Source organism: Diadema setosum, chromosome 1 (genome assembly GCF_964275005.1).
Source record: "Diadema setosum chromosome 1, eeDiaSeto1, whole genome shotgun sequence".
In the NCBI taxonomy this organism is placed as follows: domain Eukaryota; kingdom Metazoa; phylum Echinodermata; class Echinoidea; order Diadematoida; family Diadematidae; genus Diadema; species Diadema setosum.
Genome location: NC_092685.1, coordinates 24,682,031 through 24,704,206, shown reverse-complemented (window position 1 = coordinate 24,704,206; position 22,176 = coordinate 24,682,031). Strand labels below are relative to the sequence as shown.

At 39.0% G+C, this 22,176-nt stretch overlaps 3 protein-coding genes across 3 annotated transcripts; 2 read left to right on the top strand and 1 right to left on the bottom strand.

Moving 5' to 3' along the window:
- The first annotated feature begins 526 nt into the window (after positions 1 to 526).
- On the top strand, positions 527 to 6,420 carry LOC140235107 (rRNA-processing protein FCF1 homolog). Its single transcript, XM_072315148.1, has 6 exons — positions 527 to 533; positions 631 to 698; positions 2,220 to 2,449; positions 3,108 to 3,268; positions 4,844 to 4,938; positions 5,633 to 6,420. Exons 1-6 carry the CDS (start codon positions 531 to 533, stop codon positions 5,679 to 5,681), a joined length of 606 nt encoding a protein of 201 aa, XP_072171249.1. The 5' UTR covers positions 527 to 530; the 3' UTR covers positions 5,682 to 6,420.
- On the bottom strand, positions 6,413 to 14,284 carry LOC140227500 (bifunctional protein GlmU-like; the record flags this gene model as incomplete). Its single annotated transcript, XM_072307935.1, has 4 exons — positions 6,413 to 7,891; positions 9,448 to 9,546; positions 11,146 to 11,325; positions 14,096 to 14,284. Coding segments are annotated over 4 exons (621 nt in total), but the record flags the coding sequence as incomplete, so codon positions are not given.
- Positions 14,285 to 14,326: 42 nt separating this feature from the next.
- LOC140228761 (protein FAM161B-like) lies at positions 14,327 to 21,381 on the top strand. Its single transcript, XM_072309040.1, has 5 exons — positions 14,327 to 15,901; positions 18,006 to 18,229; positions 18,719 to 18,958; positions 19,754 to 19,853; positions 20,745 to 21,381. The coding sequence occupies exons 1-5, from the start codon at positions 14,327 to 14,329 to the stop codon at positions 20,991 to 20,993; spliced, it is 2,388 nt and encodes a 795-aa protein (XP_072165141.1). The 3' UTR covers positions 20,994 to 21,381.
- The last annotated feature ends 795 nt before the right edge of the window (positions 21,382 to 22,176 follow it).

Genomic DNA, 22,176 nt, shown 5'->3' with positions numbered 1-22,176 from the left:
CCACAGGTAGAAATACTTCACAATAACGCCACTCAACTGGAGATTCCAACAATTCTCGCCATGTTTGTTGACAATACAAGGTCACGTACGATATACGACAGGGAAACAGTATCAACGCCTATTTTCGAGAGTAGCGAAACATACACACACCATGACACGAACCAGAGCCAGCGATAAATCGAGCTTTGAAGAAGGTCTTGATTCACATTACAGTCCGCGGTTGCTCAACTGTGTGGACGTACGTGCAGATAGCAAGGTTTGGACAACGCGATCGCGAGTCAAGTCGCGCGTCGCGTTCAGTGGTTCATACTCGCGCGTGCACTTATGCGGTCGAGTCGTGTCGGATCGCCGCGCCGGTCGTACCGCATGACATCGGCACGAGCTCGCTCTAATACCTGTGTGTTTACGTGTGCATGGTTGGGGTGTGTGTGTGTGTGTGTCACCGAACTCGAACAACGTAACGTCGGTGGTGGTGTAGTGTGTGTGTGTACACCTTGCGCAATATAAAGATCCAAGACAAGAGCGACAAAATGGTGAGAACCGAAAACACATGCCACCTTCGACTATTTTTATGTGAATAATTAACTGTGTGACATAATTTGATACGCTTTTATTTTCCGTTATTTACAGGGAAAGGACAAGAGAACTAGGAAGTTTGCCGCTATGAAGCGCATGATATCTCTCAGAGATTCAAGAATGTAAGTGACATAAGACGCATGGTCATAGCGTGTATAGTAGTCCCACATATTGTAGTACTTGTAGGTTCTATCGAATCCACAATAAACAGGGCCCAGGCGCAGGCCCAGCAAGGCCCTGTCTTATAAAACTTGTGATAGAAATGAAAATCAATCAATCACAAATCTCTTGAAAGCTGAAATTAATCGCAACCTGTGATTGATTGATTGCAGTTTTCCGTCTTAATTTTAATCATAACTTTTTTTATAAGATGGATTTGCATTCAATCGTAAAGTTGTGATTGATTTGAATTGAATCAATCACATTGTCATTATCACAAGTCTTTGTAAGACGGGGCCCAGAGCAGAGCTAACAACATTGTTAGTTTGGTAGAGCTCCATCTAGATCTAGAGTCTCCTGATTTTTCTCCTATTGATAGCATATGCTGGCCTGGTATTATTTATAAGTTTAACATCGACAGATTCGACATCTCGAATCTGTATCAGCATTGATTGAAGTGAAGGAAAGGCAGTGAATTAAATTTAGCAATGCAATGAATAGATTAAGTAAAATTAACGTTTAGAACTACTTCCCAGGCTATAAAGTATAACCAATAACCGGCTAACTAGTCTAACTAGTTAAATTAACACTGCACTGATTAACAACATGATAAACAATGTCCTAGGGCCTAATTCAATAACACGATCTAAATCTGTGTAATTTTAAGTGTGTTATCAACTTTTTGGTGGCCTTGTTTAGAATAAAAGTAAGGTGTAAATTTAATATTTCTACAAGTCTGAAGAGGGACATTTTTTTAGTTGGCCTTTCCCTTTTAAGTTACTTGGTCACCTAATATTAGGTGTAAATTTGAATGGTGTATTTGTTTGCACGGCTACTTTTACGAATCGCAACACAAGAGCTACACAAGGATATTTTAAACTTCTGTACACCTGTGATTGTTGAAAATGAAGGTGAAAGTATGCAGTTAAGTAACTATACACAGCCCAGTCGCTGTAAGTAGCGACGGGGCTGTACCGACGTGATCTACCAACACGAAGAGAGTTCAGCGATCGCATGGGATCGCTTTGAATTTTGATACTTTAGATCATTTTTTTTGTCACCTCAAACTCATCTAATGCGAATCTTCAATAATGAGACTTCATATCTATGCTATCAATATTGAAATGCACATTTTGCAACTTACAGAAAATGATGATTATATGCAGCATAAGCGAACGAACGGTACATCATCTTTCACGCCAGGCCATTTTGAATATCGGGTGGTGTAATCTCTTTGGTAGCAGCACGGTCGACAGTGCGACCTTTTGAAAGGGCATTCAGATCTTGTGTATGTCATATGTATCATACAGATACATATCATGATTTCATAACCAAAACATGTGCCTTTGATGTCTTTAGATGTGGAATGACTTTGAAATAGATTTCAAATTGTTTCAGGTTTTCTACATGTTGACCTGATGTATTCGCATGTTTTCCCTTACACTTTCTCTGATCAATTTTTATTGACTGGATTGTCATTACAGCAAGGACAAAGATAGAGCAAAGCCAAAAGATCAGTGGAAGAAGAAGAAAGAGAATGCATCTAAAGTGACAGAGCGGGAAGTCCCCCAGTACTCTTCGGCCCTCTTCTTCAAGTATAACACTCAGCTTGGGCCTCCATACTACGTCATTGTGGACACAAACTTTGTCAACTTCTCCATCAAGAATAAGATCGATTTAGTGCAAGGCATGATGGATTGCCTCTATGCAAAGTGTAAGGAACCAATCCAGTTTTGTTTCCAAAAAAACGACAATTTGTTGTGCGAGCCTTTACTATATGCTTGCAGTTATGATGGCTTGTACCAATTCTTTTTTCATAAGGAGTCATGAATGGCAACTGGCTCTTCCCTCAATTGGGTAAATGATTACCGGTATTGTGATTTTTTGATTTTTTGATTTTTTTTTCTGCTTGGGCAAGTGCAACTTTCAGATGAATAATGACTTTGCTGTAGCAGTGATAGGGACATATTTCTATTGAGTATTCTGAAAAATTCTGTATTTAATCTACATATGTTTCCTACAGTCCAATTCTATAGGGGTTAGTATTGTTATGGTCAAGTGCATTCATGCAATATTCATGTTGGCTGACATAAATGCCAGTATATCTATTGATTTTGTGACGAGCTTGAAGAAGATTTTTGTTATTTCAAGTATGTTTTCAAAAATGTATTTGTCATCTTTTCTCATAGAGAAAAAAAAATGAAGAATATCGCCAACAAATATTTCATGATCAGATTTTGTTCACAATCAATTCAATAACACTTTTATGCAATGGGGCCCATGTTTGCTCGTCAGGCATGTGCAGTGTCTGTCATCAAATGCCAGTAATATTCACGATCAGCCCATTTTTACTCTCGGTAAATGTTGCTCAGGCATACCCTGCATCACTGACTGCGTGATGGGGGAGATTGAGAAGCTGGGCAAGAAATACAACATCGCCCTCAGGACGGTGAAGGATCCCAGGATAGAGCGGCTCCCTTGCATGCACGCCGGAACGTACGCCGATGACTGCATCGTACAGAGAGTGACACAGGCAAGTGTACACTCGTGCCCATCCAATTTTTGACATCTGGCGCGATCACATGGGCACTGGATTGCCCCGGGATGTTGCCACACTTGACCCATTGAAGACTAGTCCCGAGTTTATTCATGCAGGTGTCTGGGAAATATGTGTTATGGTAAAATCAGCTTGTCCTCAATGGGTTAAAACTGCCATTCCCCAGGCCCGAATTTACTCTGGTAAATGGAGTGGAGTCAAGCATGCAGAATGATGGATGTTTCATCAAAATTGGACATGTAAATAAGAAAATAATGGGAATGTAAAGGTTTGCATGTTCTTTACTATGTTCCATTAAATGGAGATGCGAGTCTCGACCAAGTATTTATATGACTTGTGTGAGGCTGTGATGTCATCTCATCAAAAGTCTCCAATTGACTTGCACTCCAAATTTCATTATTTTTTGTCTTTTTTTTTACATGAAAGCAATACAAAGAAAAAGCACAAGGGGTTATAATTGATAATTACTGGTGATCAACCAAAAGTCTGTCATATTTTTGTGTACAAACTAATTGAGAATACAGTGGACTCGGGTATAACAAAGTCCTCGGGACCAGCAGTTTTCTTTCGTTAGTATCAAAATTTTGTTATAACCAAACAAATAAACAATGAAAAACATAGAGAGAATATTGTTGCGGCTTAATTTTTATTTCATTATAACCGTGTTTGATATAACGTGCATGCACTGTACACTGGGAGATATTTTATGTCATTTACATTACATTATCTAATCAGTCACAACTTCTGTCACTCTTCAGTGAAAAATGCACAAACTCTGTAAAATTCCATTTTTTTTTTCTTTACACTGTATGTCCACTTGTGAAGAAACTTCTACCTTCCCTTTGTGTGATTTACCTCTGTTAATTAAAGTTAACTTGCACATGGAGTTGAAAAGTCTCAAAACATCAAGCAGAGTACACCTGTGCCCTTGGGATGATGTAATATTTGTATCTGCCAGTAAAGGGGCATTGTGGCAAAAGAGCCTAAGACTTGTATATAAATTGACATGCAGTAGTAAAGTTGGCTCTAGGTCCACGAATGTGGTGGTTAAAGTAAATTTGTGCCAGAGGAACTTTTGATATTCTCACTTTGTTCTTGTACAGCTGCACATCATTGTAGGAGATGTCTCTACCCCGTACTTGCCTAACGTTCGTTTTTTGCTGATGCTCTATCACTCAGTTTGTTTGTTTGTTTGTTTGTTTTAGTTTTGCCTCCCATAGTGTGATTTTGAGCATGAAAACAATGAAACCATGATGAAAAAGTGCCTAGAAAGATCTAAATGGAATAAATGGCTACCAGAATGTGCTCGTTGTCCATTTAGTAATGCACAGTTACATGTATTTTTTTTTTCTGTACTTGTGTGTGATGTTTGCTCCTAATCCTTTTTATGTGCGTGCATATGTGTATGTATGTACCTAGTTTTGTGAAGAAAGGGGTATGGTAGTCTTGGTGAGTGCCAGCCATTGCATGTTCTCTGAAACACTGAGATGAGTATTTGCACCCGAGACTGACACAACTGCTTTTGTGTCTTCTTTTCTGTTTTTGCTACAGCACAAGTGCTACATCGTGGCAACCTGCGACAGGGATTTGAAGCGAAGGATACGAAAGATTCCTGGTGTACCCATCATGTACCTCTCCCAACACAGGCAAGTCCATGGTGCAGTTTTCTGGAGAAAAGTGTGATGTCTTGGATAATACTTATTTTTTATTCTTTGTGCTTCGCGGAGTTTTATTTATCCTAAATTTTGTATTTTAAAAAAATAAAAATGAGAAATGTTCCATACTCATTTCAAAGAAATTTGCCAGCATAGCAAACTCTGACTTTTGCATACCTGTGCAGGGTGCTTATAAATAAAGTATTCATTGAACGCATGACAATGTATATGTCCAGACACATAAAATAAAGCTCGAGTGGAAATGAAACAGAGAATTTTTCTGTCTTCATCTTAATTTTTGCACCAGTGCCATACTCTGCAAGTTGTAGAAAAATGGTCACACCACAAACTATTGCATTTATACAGTTATAATGTGTGTGCTGTCAGCTCGAGCCATGAACAGTACTCATATTGAGCAGTGCCATGAATGAAAACAACCTGCCCTCACACTCATGGATAGAAATGACCAATGGCTCTACATCCTTTCTACAGATGAATATTTGAAATTCATTTTATGATGGATATATTTCACATCGCTTTAATGAGTGACATAATCATGCAGTGTAGGGAAACAAAAAGAGGAATTTTAGCATCAGATAGAAGAGAGTATGGTGTTGGGTTCGGGGAAGGTACACAGATACAATGATGAATTACCTGCTTCCTTCCTGGCTTTGTTTCATTTCAGATATACAATAGAAAGGATGCCTGATGCATTCGGTGCTCCACGTGTATGATGTCAATCTTTTGGAGTGAACGAACTATGCATCGGAAGTCAAGGACTTGAACATTTGTCATGCAGTCTGGAAGCAGTTGGTGGCATGAATGCAGGGCAATGGATCTGTGAGGATTTGTAGCCATGTCATTGTCAAACACTCATCAATAAGTTTGATGCACGTCATCCAAAATAGTCTTGCTATCCAAATCGTTGGGAGCTCATCACTTTGCATTCGTGAAAAAAAAAGTATCATTCCGTGCTTTTACTGTTGAGTTTGGTTAGCGAATGATGTCACCAATTGTGTACAATCCTCATAGGGACAAGGAACGTTGTGACGGTAATATGACTGACAGTCTGGAGTTGTATACACTGAGCCACAACGGCTCCTGACCTCGCAGTTTCATAGATTCAGTGTTATTATTCTTAGGCCTTTGGCTTGGACCATGCCCATAAACATCCAAGGTGTATTAACAAAAAAATAAATAAATAAAATAAAATGATGGGTCACTATTTGCACAATGGACCAAAGTTTGGGAGACGTTTCCGAAGCCATTGCAATTGTGTGTATACTGTACAGTGGATGGAAGCCAGCCAGTGGATGGAAGCCAGCCAGTGCATTCACCAGCCTGCACAGAATGATAATGTTGATGATAACAGGAAATGGATATGTGAAGTGACTTACATTCTGACAGGGGTTTTTAGTCTGCCAACCATTGACACTTGATGCAAGAATGTAGAAACATGAAAAAGTTTGGGTCATTCTAGTAGTTTATTAATAAAAAACAAACAAACAAACAACTGAAGGTTATACATTCTGGAATAGATGGACATTGGTGTGCAAAGAGACCCTGAGACAGTAAAAGAAGACTAGAAAGGCACTCAGAGAGCGTAGACCTCTGCCAAGCAGCTTATGTCCACCCATACACACATGCTGATAATGAATCACCCTTATTTTCCAATGATGAAGAAGCCTTCCTGTTGTGTGTCTCAGCAGTGTACCTCACAGGCAGCTAGCTGCACACTGCGCTCTGTGTGCCTCAAGCATGTGCTCAGTGCACATCTATGCACACCTCAAATATGCGCAACTTAACTCCCTCATTTCTTGGCCATATTGGACAATGTATCCTTCAAAAAACTTTTTTTTTTAAAGTATCCTGGATCCAGACAGTTGTCCCAATCTCTACCAAAATTTAATCATCTCTTCCTTGTGTCATTATCAACCTTTCCTGTAAGTTTCATCCAAATCCGTCTTCAACTTTTTGAGTTATATTTTGCAATCATACAGACAAATCAATGCCGACGAAAACATATATACATCCTTGGTGCAGGTAACAAGTAGATTCTTTGCATTTAGATGAATTGTTCAATGACAATAGCTGCACTAGATGTCCATCTGCTAAATTCTTACTGCCTGCTGATTCCATGTTATACTACCATACTTCCACAAAGTGTATGTGTAACCAGTGTTATGCTTGTACATTCTCCTTTACCTTCATCCTGTACAATTTTTTTGCGCACTTCATGATGTTAATGGTACACTCGATAACCACATCGCCAAATACAATCTCATAAAAAACGGCATCGACGATAACAGCTGTTGGTACAGTGTTGAAAATTGTGATTTTGAGAAGGATGATGTGAGCTATCATAGGATATTGTAAAACTCCAACAAAAATCATGAGCTCTGTTTGCCAAACCAGATGGTTGCTTTATGGAAGGTGTTTAACACATGACTACTGTGGAGAGGAGGTTGTAGTGGCCATCATACAGCCGGTGGTTGCTACAGTGCACTCCCGTTATAACGAACACAGTTATAACGAAATTCCGGTTTCAACGAAGTCAAAATTAAGGCCGCAACATTATCAACTCTGTATTTTTATTGTTTATTTGTTCGTTATAACAAAATTTTGATACAACAAAAGAAAACTGGCGGTCCCGAGGACTTTGTTATAACGGAAGCCACTGTATAGACAGATGTGACTTTGCATAAAAATGAATGACTGCTGTCAGAACCAGAACATCTTACACTTTAATAAATACAAAAACAGTATCCCCTGGCTGCCAAACATCCATGCCTTAGGTCTTTTCAGTTCTTTCATGTATCGTGAGTTCCTTGTAGCCTGTTTCTTGGTCCAGACTGCGGTCAAACTCCAGCTGGGGTAGTTCACCAATGACTATTTCTGCTGTGGTGAAGACTACAGCATCACCCACCAGGTGGCCTCCAACCGTCTGAAAAGACACAATGTTTCAGCAAGCACATATATTACTATGTATTGTTTTCGGCACATGACTGTGTTGAAGGAGAATGAAACCCAAACATATGGTATGTAAATCGAGGGAATGCAGCAATATCCATGGGAGACATTGGTGAATATTTGAGGAAAATTGGACAAGCCGTTGAAGTTTTGGAGCTGCCAGCACTGGATGAGAAGACTACAACACTTGTGACTTCATGAATGGAAAACGATGTAAAGAAAATGTTTTTAAAAAAATCAACACATATCTCTTTTGTAGCAGAATGAAAGAGAACTTGAATTACCTCTTTCAGAAAACAGGAAGAATAATATTACCCTTAACATATTTATATATATATATGTATATATATCTGTCAGTGACAAGAGGAGGGAATGTGTAATTTTTATTTTAGAAAATTACATTTTGTGGAATTCTCTTTACATTTACTGTATACTGTTTTCCATATGTGACATCACAAAATGATCTAGTCTTCATATCCAGTGATGGCTGCACCAAAACTTTAAAAATTAATAACTTTTCAACAACGGATAATCCAACTTTCCTCAAACTTTCACAGATGTGTTCAACTAATATTGCTGCCTTCCCTCAATCCACATGTACATATGGGTTTCATTTCCCTTTTAAAGGGCCAAAGTTGTGACACACTCTTTAACCTTTCCAATACCACCACCTCCAAGTGTCTTTGACATTGTACACAGGTTGACATTGGTGACCAGAGAGCAAATCTGGAATTCGTATGAAAGGGAGAGGAGTTACTTTGAGTGAAATTTACGAAGTTGATGCAACATATCGGTGAATACTTTGGTGAAAGAGGACGAGTGGAAAAAGTTGGAATAGTTGGATGGAAACATACACACCTTGTGAAGTAAACAAGTAAGAGAAGCTTCTTCCCCAACAAAGAGTAAAACCTGCAGTCATTCCTGCAGAAGTCAAGCCAATGCTGATTTTTCTAAAAAGGGAGGGGGGAGGGGATGGATTTTGACTTGAGCATAATGTGCCTACAAGTTGTATACTTGTTTAGAGCATTAGCAAGATATATATAGAGCCTGAGCTTATTTCAATATATTTTACTTGCACAAGACATGTGTAAACTTGACTTTGTACAGATGGAGCGTAAAAAAATTGGAAGATTTCTTTTAAACTGTAAGTGAACAGGAAGGACAGATCTCCCAAGACCACTCAGTTTGAAGTTTTTGCTTTGTAGCTATTGAAGACCTGTTGAAATGTATAAATATGTGATAATAAAGACTCGTATTATACAGAGTTTTCCCAAATAATGTTCCTATTTCTTTGTCAGTTCTTTGTTTAAGTTATGCCTTATTTTGCCTAACTAATTCTGTCAATTAACACTTTTTTTTCAGTGCGAGTACAGCCCAACAATGACTTCATGGGAAATATGCACGGTGACATATATTTCTCCTTGGAAAGAGAAACTTTGTCAAAAAGTATAGGACTCAAACTCATATGTTGCAGATTCATCGATAGTGCCTGAAGATAAATAATTCACTTTCAGTTTCTGAAGACCTCACCTTTCCTTTATCATCCGACAAGCAAACATGGAGATGGCCTCCGGCTGAGAGGGTTCCCACAAGAGAGACGATCTCATGGTTGGTTTCTACATGGATAATCTGGAAAGGGATAGTTTCAATACGCAAATTTGGTTGTTGTTGTGTTTTGTTTTCCAACAGGAAACAGATTTTCCCATGTGTCTTGATGTCATTTCACTACTATCACTCAATACAACTTACTTATTATCTGTGGTGCTTGCTCTTTATACAAATGCACAGTGAACAATGTATACTCAACTATATTCCGATTCTTTCATATCTACAAACTGAACAGAGGAATTCTAAAATCTTGTCATTTCTATAACTATTAAAGATTTTTGTTTTTCAGACCTTCATCACATGTACATGGGAAAAGCCCCCTCAAAAAGCATAAGAACCGAAACAACATATTAGTCTTAGTGTATTTTGGCGCATGTTAAAGGGGTATACATCAAGTGTTATCATTGGATATATCGTATGTACAAGGTATAACCCTACTATCTTCCAACCCTTTCCTCCACTCTGCCCCCTCTGGGGAAAAAAGTACAAGACAAAGCAAAATTAATACAATGTACAAAGTATTTCATGTGAGAGATGTAACAATCCACCGAGTGTTATCGCTATTGTATGTACGGTTACAGCTCGTTATTCCGAAGGTTCATTATTCCGAAGGCTCTTTCATCCGAAGATTCGTTATTCCGAAGGTTCATTGTCCCGAATTTCATTTTCAGATTAACAAATCTTCGGAATAACGAACCTTCGGAATAACGCCACAAATGTTCGGATTAACGAACCCTTTTTCATTTTCGGATTAACGAACATCTAGGTATAGGGAATTTGTGTGTTTCGCAGTAACGACCCTTTGGAATAACGAACCTTCGGAATAGCGAACCTTCGGAATAACGAACAGCACCCGTATGTACGAGGTATAACTATACCAACTCTCAACCTTTTCCTCCCCTCAAAAGAAGCAACAAACAAAAAATTAAATGCAAACCTGTGTGTTTTTGTGTGTGTGGGTGAGGTACGAATCCATCCAGTGTCATAATTCATTTTACACAATTTGTTGTCCATGATCCTGGCAGACATGCAGAATGCATTTAAGTGAAGTGATCAAAGATTGAGTTTCCAAAAAATTATGGGAAAAGAAAAAGAGACAATGATAATCATGGAAATTGCATTAGAATAGACCTGTGGATTATGTGATACATGACTGTTTGTGAGTATGAGTGTTTTTGTGTCTCCACGATATTCATTTGGTGTGGATGTTACATAACTAGTTTTGGCACAAGGATACTTTGATTTAAAATGAAGGAGAAAAAAATGCGGAAAATTGTCACATTCAAACATACTAAAGCACAGTTATATCTAGTTCTGAATAGATTGATGTAACATAACGACTCTTAGTGATACATTTGGTTGTGTGTGTGTTTGTGTGTGTGAGTATGTGAATATATACATGTTTTTCATATTCATATACTGCAGTCAGTAGAGAAGAAAATGCTATCACAAAACTTTGTACTGTGTTGATTGCTATCCTGATATCAATAAATTATATATATATATATGGTATTGTTTATATTTACTCATATCAATATTGCATATTATGACTGTTTAGGGAATGTACAAGTATCTCAGGGGTCCTAACTGTGAGTAACAGCATGTTTGCATGTTGCTCACCGTTACAGAATCAGCTAGTCTTAGAGTAGCTCTCTTCAGACTCCCTACGCAGGATAAGACAAATGCAGCCTTCAAGCCATGAGCCGACACATACTGGAGAAGTCTGCCTTTGAGTTCCTCTCCTGGTCTCAGTCGAAGGCAGTGACAGCAGAGACTACTTTCCATACTGAAAGTGTTATCCTTGAAACAGAAAAAAAAGTCACAAAAAGAATGAAGTCACTTACATTGTATATTTTCTCCTGAGATACATTTGTTTTTAATGCACATTAGTGAAGCATCCACACAAACAAATTTGTGATCTTTCAGGAGAAATATATTACACATGACAGTATGAGACAGTAGATACAATTCTTTGGTTAGGCCAACCCACTTGAAACATTATATTCCATGTCCCCAGTTACTATATATTTCTGATATCACTCAGATGTATTTGGTAAATTAAGCAAAGTTGTGATACAGTCTATCATCACAAGATTTTTTCCTCTATATATCCATTCAAACCAATCTGTCATATACCTACCATCAAATGCATTTGTCATAAAAGAATACTTCCTCCAAATTTGAGAACTAAACATCAATGGATTCTCGTCTGTTTATAGACTTTTGTTAGATGTTTTTGTGGTCTTTTTAGGGGAGAGGTTAGGCACAGTATGCTATGATTCTGATGGTAACTGCATTATCATACACATTTTGAACTCGTGCCGTTTTCCACAAGGGGCCATGACACACACACAATTTAGACTATTCACATACGGGGCACATCTGAACATTACTTCCATTACATTGGTGAATGAATGAGATGGTCTATTATTAAGCCCTTACATAGCTCTCATAATATAAATGACTATTAACTTCTCCACACTAGCCCCCCCCCCCCCCCTCACAAAAAGGAGAAGAAGAATAAGAATTGATGGTGTTATATACCATGATCTCATTCACTGCTCCCAAAGCTCACCAAGCATGTCATGCTTGCACAAACTTGAAGCTGCCGAGTCAAACCCAACTCATCTATCCAAACCCTAAACCCCAATTCACACTTATGCTCTATAATCAGAAATCTAGTAGGTAATCCTTTATGAATGCTATGACACATCTCAGAAACATGACGAAAGCCTCAGAGAATCTTCCCTCAAGAGGATCGACGTAATGAAATCAAAATTGATCTTTGAGGTACCGTAGTCATGGAAACTGCCTTGTGGTGTACATAAGACTTATTCACTGGAACTCAATTTTATTGAGTTTTCCAATGATTAGAATTAACCAGTCATTATTTTCTGAATAATGCATAGTTTCTATGCTATAGGTTAGGCCTAATGACCAAATAAGTTGCCTGTAAATAGCTGATCTATGTAGGCCCTATGTGTGAAAATCATTAACACAATTGAATTAAAGGAATTTTTTTCTTTTTCTTTTTCGCAAAGTAAACATTTTATGTTTTAAATGACTAGGTTTTGACGACAATCATTTTAGAAGGGCTCCAATATTTTTAATCCCATGCTCCCCCCCCCCCAAAAAAAAAGGGGGGGGGGATAAAAGGAAATATGCTAGTATCTCAGTATGGCTTGAGATACAGGTGTTGTGCATGTGCTCTGCTCCAATGCTGAGCTGTTTATGACCATGGGCCAGTACAGGGCTGCCAACCTTGAGTGAGAGTTTAGAGTGAAGTACTAATGATGGGAGGGTGTGGAAGGGGTGCATCCCTGCCCCCCTCCACTGCACTGTAATAGGGAACTATGACAATTTCACATTCAAGGTGGTGTGCAATCTGGCGGTGTATACTTCAACCATGATTTCAACACAAATACATACAGTGGGTGAACCTGCTGGAGAAATCTTGAAACTTTTAGCTTAGTGGGCATTAAAGAAAACAATTTAATGAGCATGACACTCAGATCAACTGAAATTGAATATGTTTCAGGATGTATGCCTGGGTGGCAATGAATAGATAAACATCTCGTTGAAATATCAAATACAAATTTAAGTATCTGGAATATCAAGGATTTGGACACTTTTTTTATTGTCTGTTTTTTTGTTTTTTTTTTTGGGGGGGGGTTTGAGGGGGGGGGGATTCAACATGAGTTTTATCAGAGTGAGAGAAAATTTGGCGAGTTGCGCGAGAGGTGGCAGCCCTGCTTATTTCTCAGTTCACAAAACAATAACTACATGTTCATGTATTCATAGTAGCTCCCAAAGGGTTAAAGGGTTGATATAGAACTCAATTTTATTCATAGAACTCAATTTTATTGCGAGAATTTTGTTTATCAGAGTGAGAGAGAATTTTTGGAGAGTTGCATGAGAGGTGGCAGCCCTGCTTCTCAGCTCATACAACAATAAAAATGTGTATTCATAGTGGCTCCCAAAGGGTTAAAGAGGTGATATAGTTTTGGTTGGGATGGGGGTTGAGGTTTTTAACTTGTTATGAGATAATTAGAATCCACTTATACAAAATACTAAAGAGCATACAATTCTAAGAGGAATTCAAAGTTTATTTGATGAAAATTGGTTTTGAAATGGCTGAGATTATATCCAAAAACAAATAGGTCCTAATGAAAGGTGCAGGGACCAACCTTTTATTAGGGCCAGTTTATTTTTCTTTGTGTTTAGGTACATTTGCCATTTCAAAACTAATTTTCGTCAATTAAATTAATTTTTAATTCCTCTTAGAATTGTTATGTTTCTTCATATGTCATGTAAGTGGTTTATAATCATCTCGCAAACAGTTAAAAGTTGGATCACCATCTCAATAAGAGCTATACCACCCCTTGAACCAAATTAGGCCTACACCATATTTTGACGAAGTAAAAAAAATAAAAATAAAAATGCAAATATATACCCACACCACAATAAAAATGTGGTTATTAGGCTTCTTCTTCTTCTGCCTCCTTCAATATGACTGGAGATCCGAAGCCTTCCTGAGAACGGTAATGTAATGCAGGCTAATTGTACATACCTCCGCTGCCTGGAGCCATGAAAGGAGGGAGTACGAGCTGGATCTCGAGGAGGCCGAGGGGGGATACAGGTAACCCTGACTGTCACTGGACTGCCGTTGTGGTAGGCGATTGATACCGTCCGCGCCGCCGCATCCGCTCCCATATCCATGGTGTGGAGTAAATCTCCACACGATCCGAGTTCGTCCACACACTTGAATTATATGTAGCAGTGACCGTTGTCAATTATCAACATGGCAACGGGACATACATTGTCCGTGGTTACCAATTCCTGTGTAAAAAGACCAAGAAAACCAAAAACCAACATACCGGAGAGTCTCCTTGAGAGCCAGAAATTTTCCGAAGGGTCCAATGTCAACGGAGATGTATTTTCCTCTTCAGTTGGTGTAAACGGTCATAGAAGTGCTTACCACCAAGATGACGACTCGCACCTCGCTCAGTCCCACGTACGCGGAAATGTTGCTGGTTCCGCGGTCTGGGCCGAAGACGCACTCATTGACCAGCTTACTCACGATGTGGAAAACATCAGCAGTGAAGAGTTCTACGAACGATTACAAGAGCTGAAGAAAAAGCATCGAGCAACCTTAGAATCTCTAGAATCCAGGTACAATGAGAAGTTATCTCACAGACGTCGACAGTCAGCCGACTACGAGTATGATGATGACAGTGATCGTGGTGATAGAGAAGAATTATTGCATGAGACAGCTCAGTACTCGAGTCCAGCGAACGGCATTCACAGGGTTAAAGGAATGACGAGGAGCGGTCCAGTTTATGTTGCAGAACATAAACATAAGCATCTTGATGATGAATTGGAAAGGTTTAATCAAAGCTTACCTGCATGGTCAGCTTTGCCAAGAGACAATGTCAAAGATATGTCGGCTAAACCGCCAAGTGGAAGACCACGTTCGGCATGGAATGACCGTTCATCCAGGTCCCGCAGTCACACTCCTGACCCTCACCAGAAGAAAGATTGGTCCGATATCACATGGACAAGTGGTAGTGAATGTTCAGCAACGACTGAAGAAATCTTATCAAGTGTCAACACATCCCTGAATTTGACGCTGAGCAAGCAACCGGGGTCACCAGCAAATGTGGTTGAAAACATGTGGGATGATTTCAACGTTGATTCATATGTACCACGCTCCCGCAGTCTATCAAGGTCATCAGCACGTAGTTCCACAAGTCAGCAGAGCAAATCAAAGGAGTGGTCACCCAAAATAACAATACCCAAGCCTTTTTCCATGACTATGAGAGAATCGAGTACCGAACGAAAGAAGACCTCTAGAGCATCAATGGAAGTAGAACAGAAACGTCTTGACAGAGAGAAGCAAGAAGAGATTGAATGTCAGAAGAAGTTTAAAGCAGCTCCAGTGCCAGCGCACACTTTCTTACCCCTCTATGATGAGCTCATGTCTCAGCAGGCAGAGAAGTCAAAGACCAATCGAGATAAAAGTAAGCAGAAGATCCTTGAAACCCAGAAACCATTTAAATTGACTGACACGAAGAAACATCACCGATCGCATAGTGCTCCGTTGTCGATGAAGAAGACAAAAACTCCCAAATTCAAGGCAAAGCCTGTGCCAAAGTCTGTCTTTGACCCCAGGGTTGATGAGCGCATCCTTGAGGAAGAGGAGTACCGCAAGATACGTATTCAGATGAGAGCAGAGGAGATGCTCAGACAGTCAACCCTTCCTCCAAACATGCAAATACGCGGCAAGGAGTACACTGATGGTAAATTGCGAATGAGCAAGATGAGGGAACGGGAGAAATCGGCATTCCTGACAAGTGACCATAAATTTCAACCACAGGTAATTTTTTTTTTTTTTTTTTTTTTTTTTAATCCAGATATTCTTTGTACATGTATGCTTGCAATTGGGCAGTTAACTTTAATTGTAGGGTCAGTATAAATGTAAGCAGTGTAAATGCTATTACAGTTATGAATTAAGATGTCTTTTGCATTACAAATTAGGCCAAGTAAAAAAAGAAAGCAGTTTCTCGTCCGGGTTTTTTGAGCAAGGCGATGAGGGAGGTCCTTACTATTTGATATCTTACTATTTTTTCGAGGATTGTCAAAATGGAAGTAATATGTGTTTCTCGTCCGGTAATTTTGAGAAAGATAATGAGAGAGGGCTTTACTATTTTCTATATCCAATTTATGAAATGACTATCACTCTGGTAGCTGTGTTATGAGAGACCAGGTCCCAAGTGTATGTCTTGCCTGCACTCTGTGCTTTTTCAAACAAATAGATATATGTACCAAACTTGAAATGAAACTTCATACATGCAGAATGTGCTTTTTCTTTCCACTACAGATGTCAAGGGAAAATGACCATCTTAATACTGGTATCTAGGCCTAGTGTTGTAATGGCATATGATACCCGGTACCAGTGTAAGCTTGCAATTCTGATGTATTGTGCTATTAATTGAAACAGGTATAAAATATGTCTTTCAGCAAAATACCAATGTACGACTGAAATAATTTCCATGATATTCAAAACACTCATTTATTTATCATTGGTAGTGTGACTTTTTGTGTCCACACAGCTGGTATGTATATATCTGCATATCTTCATAGTACAACTAATATATTGTAGAACATTCAACTGGAAACTGGCTTGTACAATTGCAGATGGATGTCAAAATGATACTTGCTGATATGGCATTATAGCATTAAACCTTTAAAGATGTTTCTTCATGTTCGACATTTTGATGAATGATTGTATACTACACTACAGGGGATACGACTCACGGCCGTGTCCTTGAATTTACATCGTAAAGAAAAGTACATGTATCCCGCAGAAATATGAGACAAACCAGAATCCATGGAAAAGTTATATATTTTGTGGATACACCCATTTAATAATTCTACATTTGCTGGAAAAGCGCATTCATTTTCTCTTCAAAATAGAACAAATCCGTCATCGCCGTCAGATGCAACGTTACAGAGCAGAGTGTACGGGCTTACACCTGGTGCCTGGTACATAGACAGTGCAGTGCAGACATGCATGCCATACGCGACCAGCACCGTACCTCAACACTGCGCACACATGCACATAGTCACAATGACATGAACATGTATACAAACTCGATACAATCCTCACAAGCATTTGTACAGTACAATTCATCCGCTTAAAATATGAGAAACGGGGAAAATACGAACAATGCGCGAAATATGCGTGGAATATCAGCGATTGTTTGAAGAAATGTTGCCGCTATCGCGTTCACGACGTACCGAGTGCGCTGTATCCATCACAGCCCAGGCCCGCGCCCGCGGCCGCCCGCGCCCTTCCAACTACAGTTCGACTGCTTTGTGGGTCATTCCTTCTTCTTGCCGAGCTCGCAGTATGAAATGCATGCGTTATTACATACGCACTACGGAAGCTACAGCTATACCACAGCTAAGTAGAGGACGCAAGGCGTAATTAGAAATGAGACATCACGATTGGTACTGGTAGGTGAACTGTCGATCTTTTTTTCGGCGGCCGAAAAATAGTAAATATCAAAAAAGTCGATGCGGCAACTGAAAATCGATGCGGGCGGGGAGCGGGCTGGGACGAAAATTATGAATTTCTTGGTATTTTCAGCGCCATTTTGAAAATAGTAAATAGTAAAAAAATTGATGCGGCGGCCAAAATCGATGCGCGCGAGGACGAGAAACTGGTTTCTTTTTTTACTTGGCCTTAAATAATGTGAACGTACAGAGAGCAGCAAAAAAAAAAAAAAAAAAAACCCTCATAATTGCTTACTTTCTTCAAAACTAATCCTCTTTTCTATGATGAAGTATTTTCATTCTTATGATGTCCTTTTAGAAAAGACTTTGCCAGTAAATATTAGAAGTGTTGTAGAATGTGACACTGTGTGCAATTCCATTTTTACAAACGATTTTGTTCAATCTTTGTCTGCATTCAACAGGTAAATGGGGAGATTCCAGATTATGACGAGTTGTACCACAGGTTCCAGGCGGAGGTTCAACGGAAGAAGAGAGAGAAAGAACCGACAGTGGTCGAACCCTTCAATCTTCGGACGGCAAGGATCCCATCTCGCAAAGCAAAGATCATTGCAGAAATGGAAGATGAGGAGAGGATGAGGAAAGAGGCTCTACGAGGAACACTATCAAAGTCAGCCTCATTAAGAAGGTATGCTTGCAGTCACGCAATTCGAGCTAGTTTGAAATGTGCGAACTACTGCGAAGTGAATTCCAAATTATATTTTAGATAACAAGAATGCAATCGACAATGTACATATTGAGATGCATTGAAGCGAAGTATCAGCAAAGGTTATGTAACGGGAGACGGACATCTTGTGTGTGTATGACATGTCATCCCCCTCTCACAAACTTTCAGTTTCATTCAAACACAGGCTTTCTCACAAACTTTTACTCAAAACAAAAATCCTCAGTGACCACTGGGCTAAAAGGTGCCAGAAAGTGCCAACTTGCCAAATATGATTGCGTTTACATGTACATTTTGTATATGAAATGATGGACAGTTGCAAGGCATTTGGTTGTTTATATTGTATGAAGAGATCCAGATTTGCATTGCACAAATTTACTTATTAAGTTTACAAAATGTAATATTGTCCTTTTTCTTTCATTTACTTGTATTACAAACACACAATCTGAACAGGTCCATCGATAGTGGGGATACCATACCGTCAAAGACCACAGCATCCACCGAGCTGAGGAAGAGTGTCACAGCAAGAGCTCTGATGGACAAAGCTGAGAAGGAGAAGACTGAACTGGAGAAGCAACGGCAGCAGCGCTACAAGCAGAAGCGCCTCCAGAGATTCATCGCAAGCAAAGCTCAGGCCAACGACACGTCCAGGAGCTTGGAGGCTACCAACCAGGAAAAGCTGAGGCAGTACAAGTCAGTGCATTTCAGCCATAAGAGGACATTCCTAGAATCAGGGCTCAACATTAGCAGAGGCCTGGGGCAACTAAAGAGTGATGTCAGGCCACTAAATGTCCAAATTGGCTATCTTTTGGTGGCCCGAATGGGTCACCAGAGAAGTACAAACATAAGTCAGCGTCGCGCACTGCTATGATGATAATCACATTGATAATGATAAATAGTCTTACTCTTCGATTATTATGTTTGCCTTCAGTTCAGTGAAGCCAGATTTATCACATTTCAACTTGTGATAGTGCATATTGATTTGGGGATTTCTTTGGAGGGTTTTCTGAAAATATGCGAAAGCTGACATTGAGATGAAAAGAATACTGCATGAATGCACCCTCCATGCTCTCTGTAACATTCTTCTTTCTCACTTAAGTCTGTGTGTCTGTATTTGTCAATGCAAATGAAATTATTAGATATCTGAATAATTGAAAAATGTGTCCACAAAAACGATAAAGCATAGGGTAGATCCTTGATGTCTTCTCATCAAGCAACCACTCTTTGTAGTTTGATATCATTCGACTGAAATTGAAAAGTAATAGTGTAGGCAAGTTCTCACATGACATCCAATACAGAAACATACCTACGACAGTTCTGGTGTCAAACATTCAGACATCTACCCCAGATTTCTATTTGGATGTGACATGAAAATGTGTAAGCTAATATTTCAACCATCCTGATCAAAGTAGATTGAGTTAAATGATGTTCAGATATCCCTGTTCATGGAACATAATGTTTGTCATGTTGTCTTTAATATGTTTGCAGGCAAGCAGACAAGGAGAGGGAGGAGGAGTATGAGAGAGAGCTGCAGGAAATGATGGCCAGGATTGAATCACGCCCTCTCTTGTTTGAAAGAGAGACAGAAGTAAGTCTTGTCACTGATTTGCAAAAATTTGCACAATTTGCAAAAGATATATTTGTATGTTTTGCTTTGTTTTGTTGTGTTCTGTCTTTTGAGAGAGAGAAAAGGAGAAACTAAACAAAAAATAATGTGGACTGATTATTCATACAATAGATACAAGCCGTGCATGATATATTATTGGTGGGCCAGTTACAAGAGAGCAACAATCAAAAGAAAAAAAACAAAACATTGAAAACATTGTGCTGACAAAGAAGATAAAATGAATTTGTTTAATGTAGGACTGTATGTTGTATTGGGAATTATTTTCACTTTCTTTTCTACAGTTCATTTTAGTTATTTTATGTCTGACACTTTCCACAGCAATTTGGGTATACATGTATGGTAGATGGTAGTGACTCATCTCTCACCTGAATCTAAATTGCAGTGGCTGCAATGATTTTATTACTGGCATATTAACTTTCTCATAGAGTGGCCTTCACATTATTATCTATCTACAATGTATGACCAATCCACAGTTCATTGCAGGGAACATTTGCACATTGTACTTCATATCTGCGTTAATTGTACATGTCATGAGCCATTTTGCATCCTCTGCCCGAATCATTTAATGAAGGAACTCGCACCATGAAATTAGATCTATGAATGCTGTCAACAGATAAAGACATTACGTTTGTTGTGTGATAAATAAAGAGAGAATACTTGTACCAGTTGACCGGCAGCATCTTTTTCTGTCATGCCAGTGCTTCTTTCAGTTTTGATTTGGAATGTAGGGAAATAATTACAGGTATAACATTTTGTACTCCCGGCTGTCCTTGATGATGATGATGATGAATAATCACAATGATGAATCACTCACATCTTTGTTTCCTATGTCTTTCCCTTCATCACCCATAGCTGAATGCCAAGAAACGGGCGGAGCGAAAGTACGAGGAAGCGCTGAGGAGCGCCGGCATCAGCGAAGACTTCCTGGTGAAGAAGGGTCGCCGAGGCTTGGCCGCATCCTCCGGCAGCTTTTCCAGGGGAGCAGGGGAGGAGGAGAGCGAGAGCGAGGCCAGCTATAATTACGGGGACGATGATGACTTTGGGCGTGACAGCGATGGTGAGAGGGATGAGGAAGATGAGGTATCTTCCACTGGAGATTAGAGTTTTTTGAGAGGACAGAATTCCAAGATGGGATCTTTTGTTTTGGTTTTTTGCTTTTTGTTTTTTTTTTTAGTTTTTTTTTAGTAAGAACTGGTGTTTGCTTTAAAGTAAAACTTGATATGTTTAGAGTAGATATACTCTAGATATGTTCTGTTTTCATGCTTGATCCCATCAATGTTCTTGAAAGATCTCAAGTTGGAGCAGTCAAAACCTTTGTCCAACATGGGGATTCTTGTTACAATAATTGATCTTCATAAGACATTGTCATGGTTAGGTCTTATCAGAGCTTGGCTCAAATTAGAAATTAATCATTTTAATGTAAGCTTATGTTTGTAAGATGGTTTGTACGTATACATAAATGTATTATAATGCCCTGTCACAGTCCCTATCAAGTTGTCATGTGAATTGCACGGGATTACATAGCTCAACTGAAACAAGAAAATGCTATAGCTTTTGATTGTGCCAAGTTTATTAGAATATCAGCAAATCATATATTATTATAGTCTGCACTGATGGCTATTTTGGCCATTGACCTTCACCTCATATTTATGACATTTGACAATCTTATCCAATGGTAGTAAGTTTGTGTTGGTATGAGTGTATCCACACTTGAGTCCATATCAAAGTAGATATTCTGTCAACAGGAAATGCAAGAATGGGCAAACCTTCAAACAACCCATCAGCACCACTATTAAAATGGATTACTGCAAGATTCAGAGTCAGGATCAAAGTTAGAAAGGTTGAAATTTGTGCTACAGTCTTTGGTTTCAATACGAGGGAACCTGAATGAACCAAAAAAAAATAAGAATAAAGAAGAACTTCAACGTATGTACAAATTGATCAGAGACATGAAAGGAAGTCAAATTTGTGAGAGAGTAGGCAGATGCGTATATGTACCCGGTGTAAAAGTATCACTTCACTGGTGTTAAATTTTATGCCGAGTGAAGTTTATCTAGAGGTACAAATCAGTACTGGGTAAATCATTCTCTGCTCTGGGATATTTTGTGAATGTTTATTTCACAGTGTACAACCTACTATTCAAGACTGTTAAATCATCTTTCTCATCTTTTTATCACCATAGACATTGATACTGTGTAATATTCATAATGAAGGAATTAAACTCGGTAGAATTCATACAGTTATTTCAAAACATGTATATTGATAACCCAATTCAACAGAACTG

Coding starts and splice junctions, on each gene's coding strand:
- LOC140235107 (XM_072315148.1), top strand. Junction 2,450..3,107: donor GGATTGCCTCTATGCAAAGT/GTAAGGAACCAA, acceptor AATGTTGCTCAG/GCATACCCTGCATCACTGAC. Junction 4,939..5,632: donor ATGTACCTCTCCCAACACAG/GCAAGTCCATGG, acceptor GTTTCATTTCAG/ATATACAATAGAAAGGATGC.
- LOC140228761 (XM_072309040.1), top strand. CDS start 14,327: ATGGCAACGGGACATACATTGTCCGTGGTTACCAATTCCTGTGTAAAA. Junction 18,230..18,718: donor AAGTCAGCCTCATTAAGAAG/GTATGCTTGCAG, acceptor CAATCTGAACAG/GTCCATCGATAGTGGGGATA. Junction 18,959..19,753: donor GAAAAGCTGAGGCAGTACAA/GTCAGTGCATTT, acceptor ATATGTTTGCAG/GCAAGCAGACAAGGAGAGGG.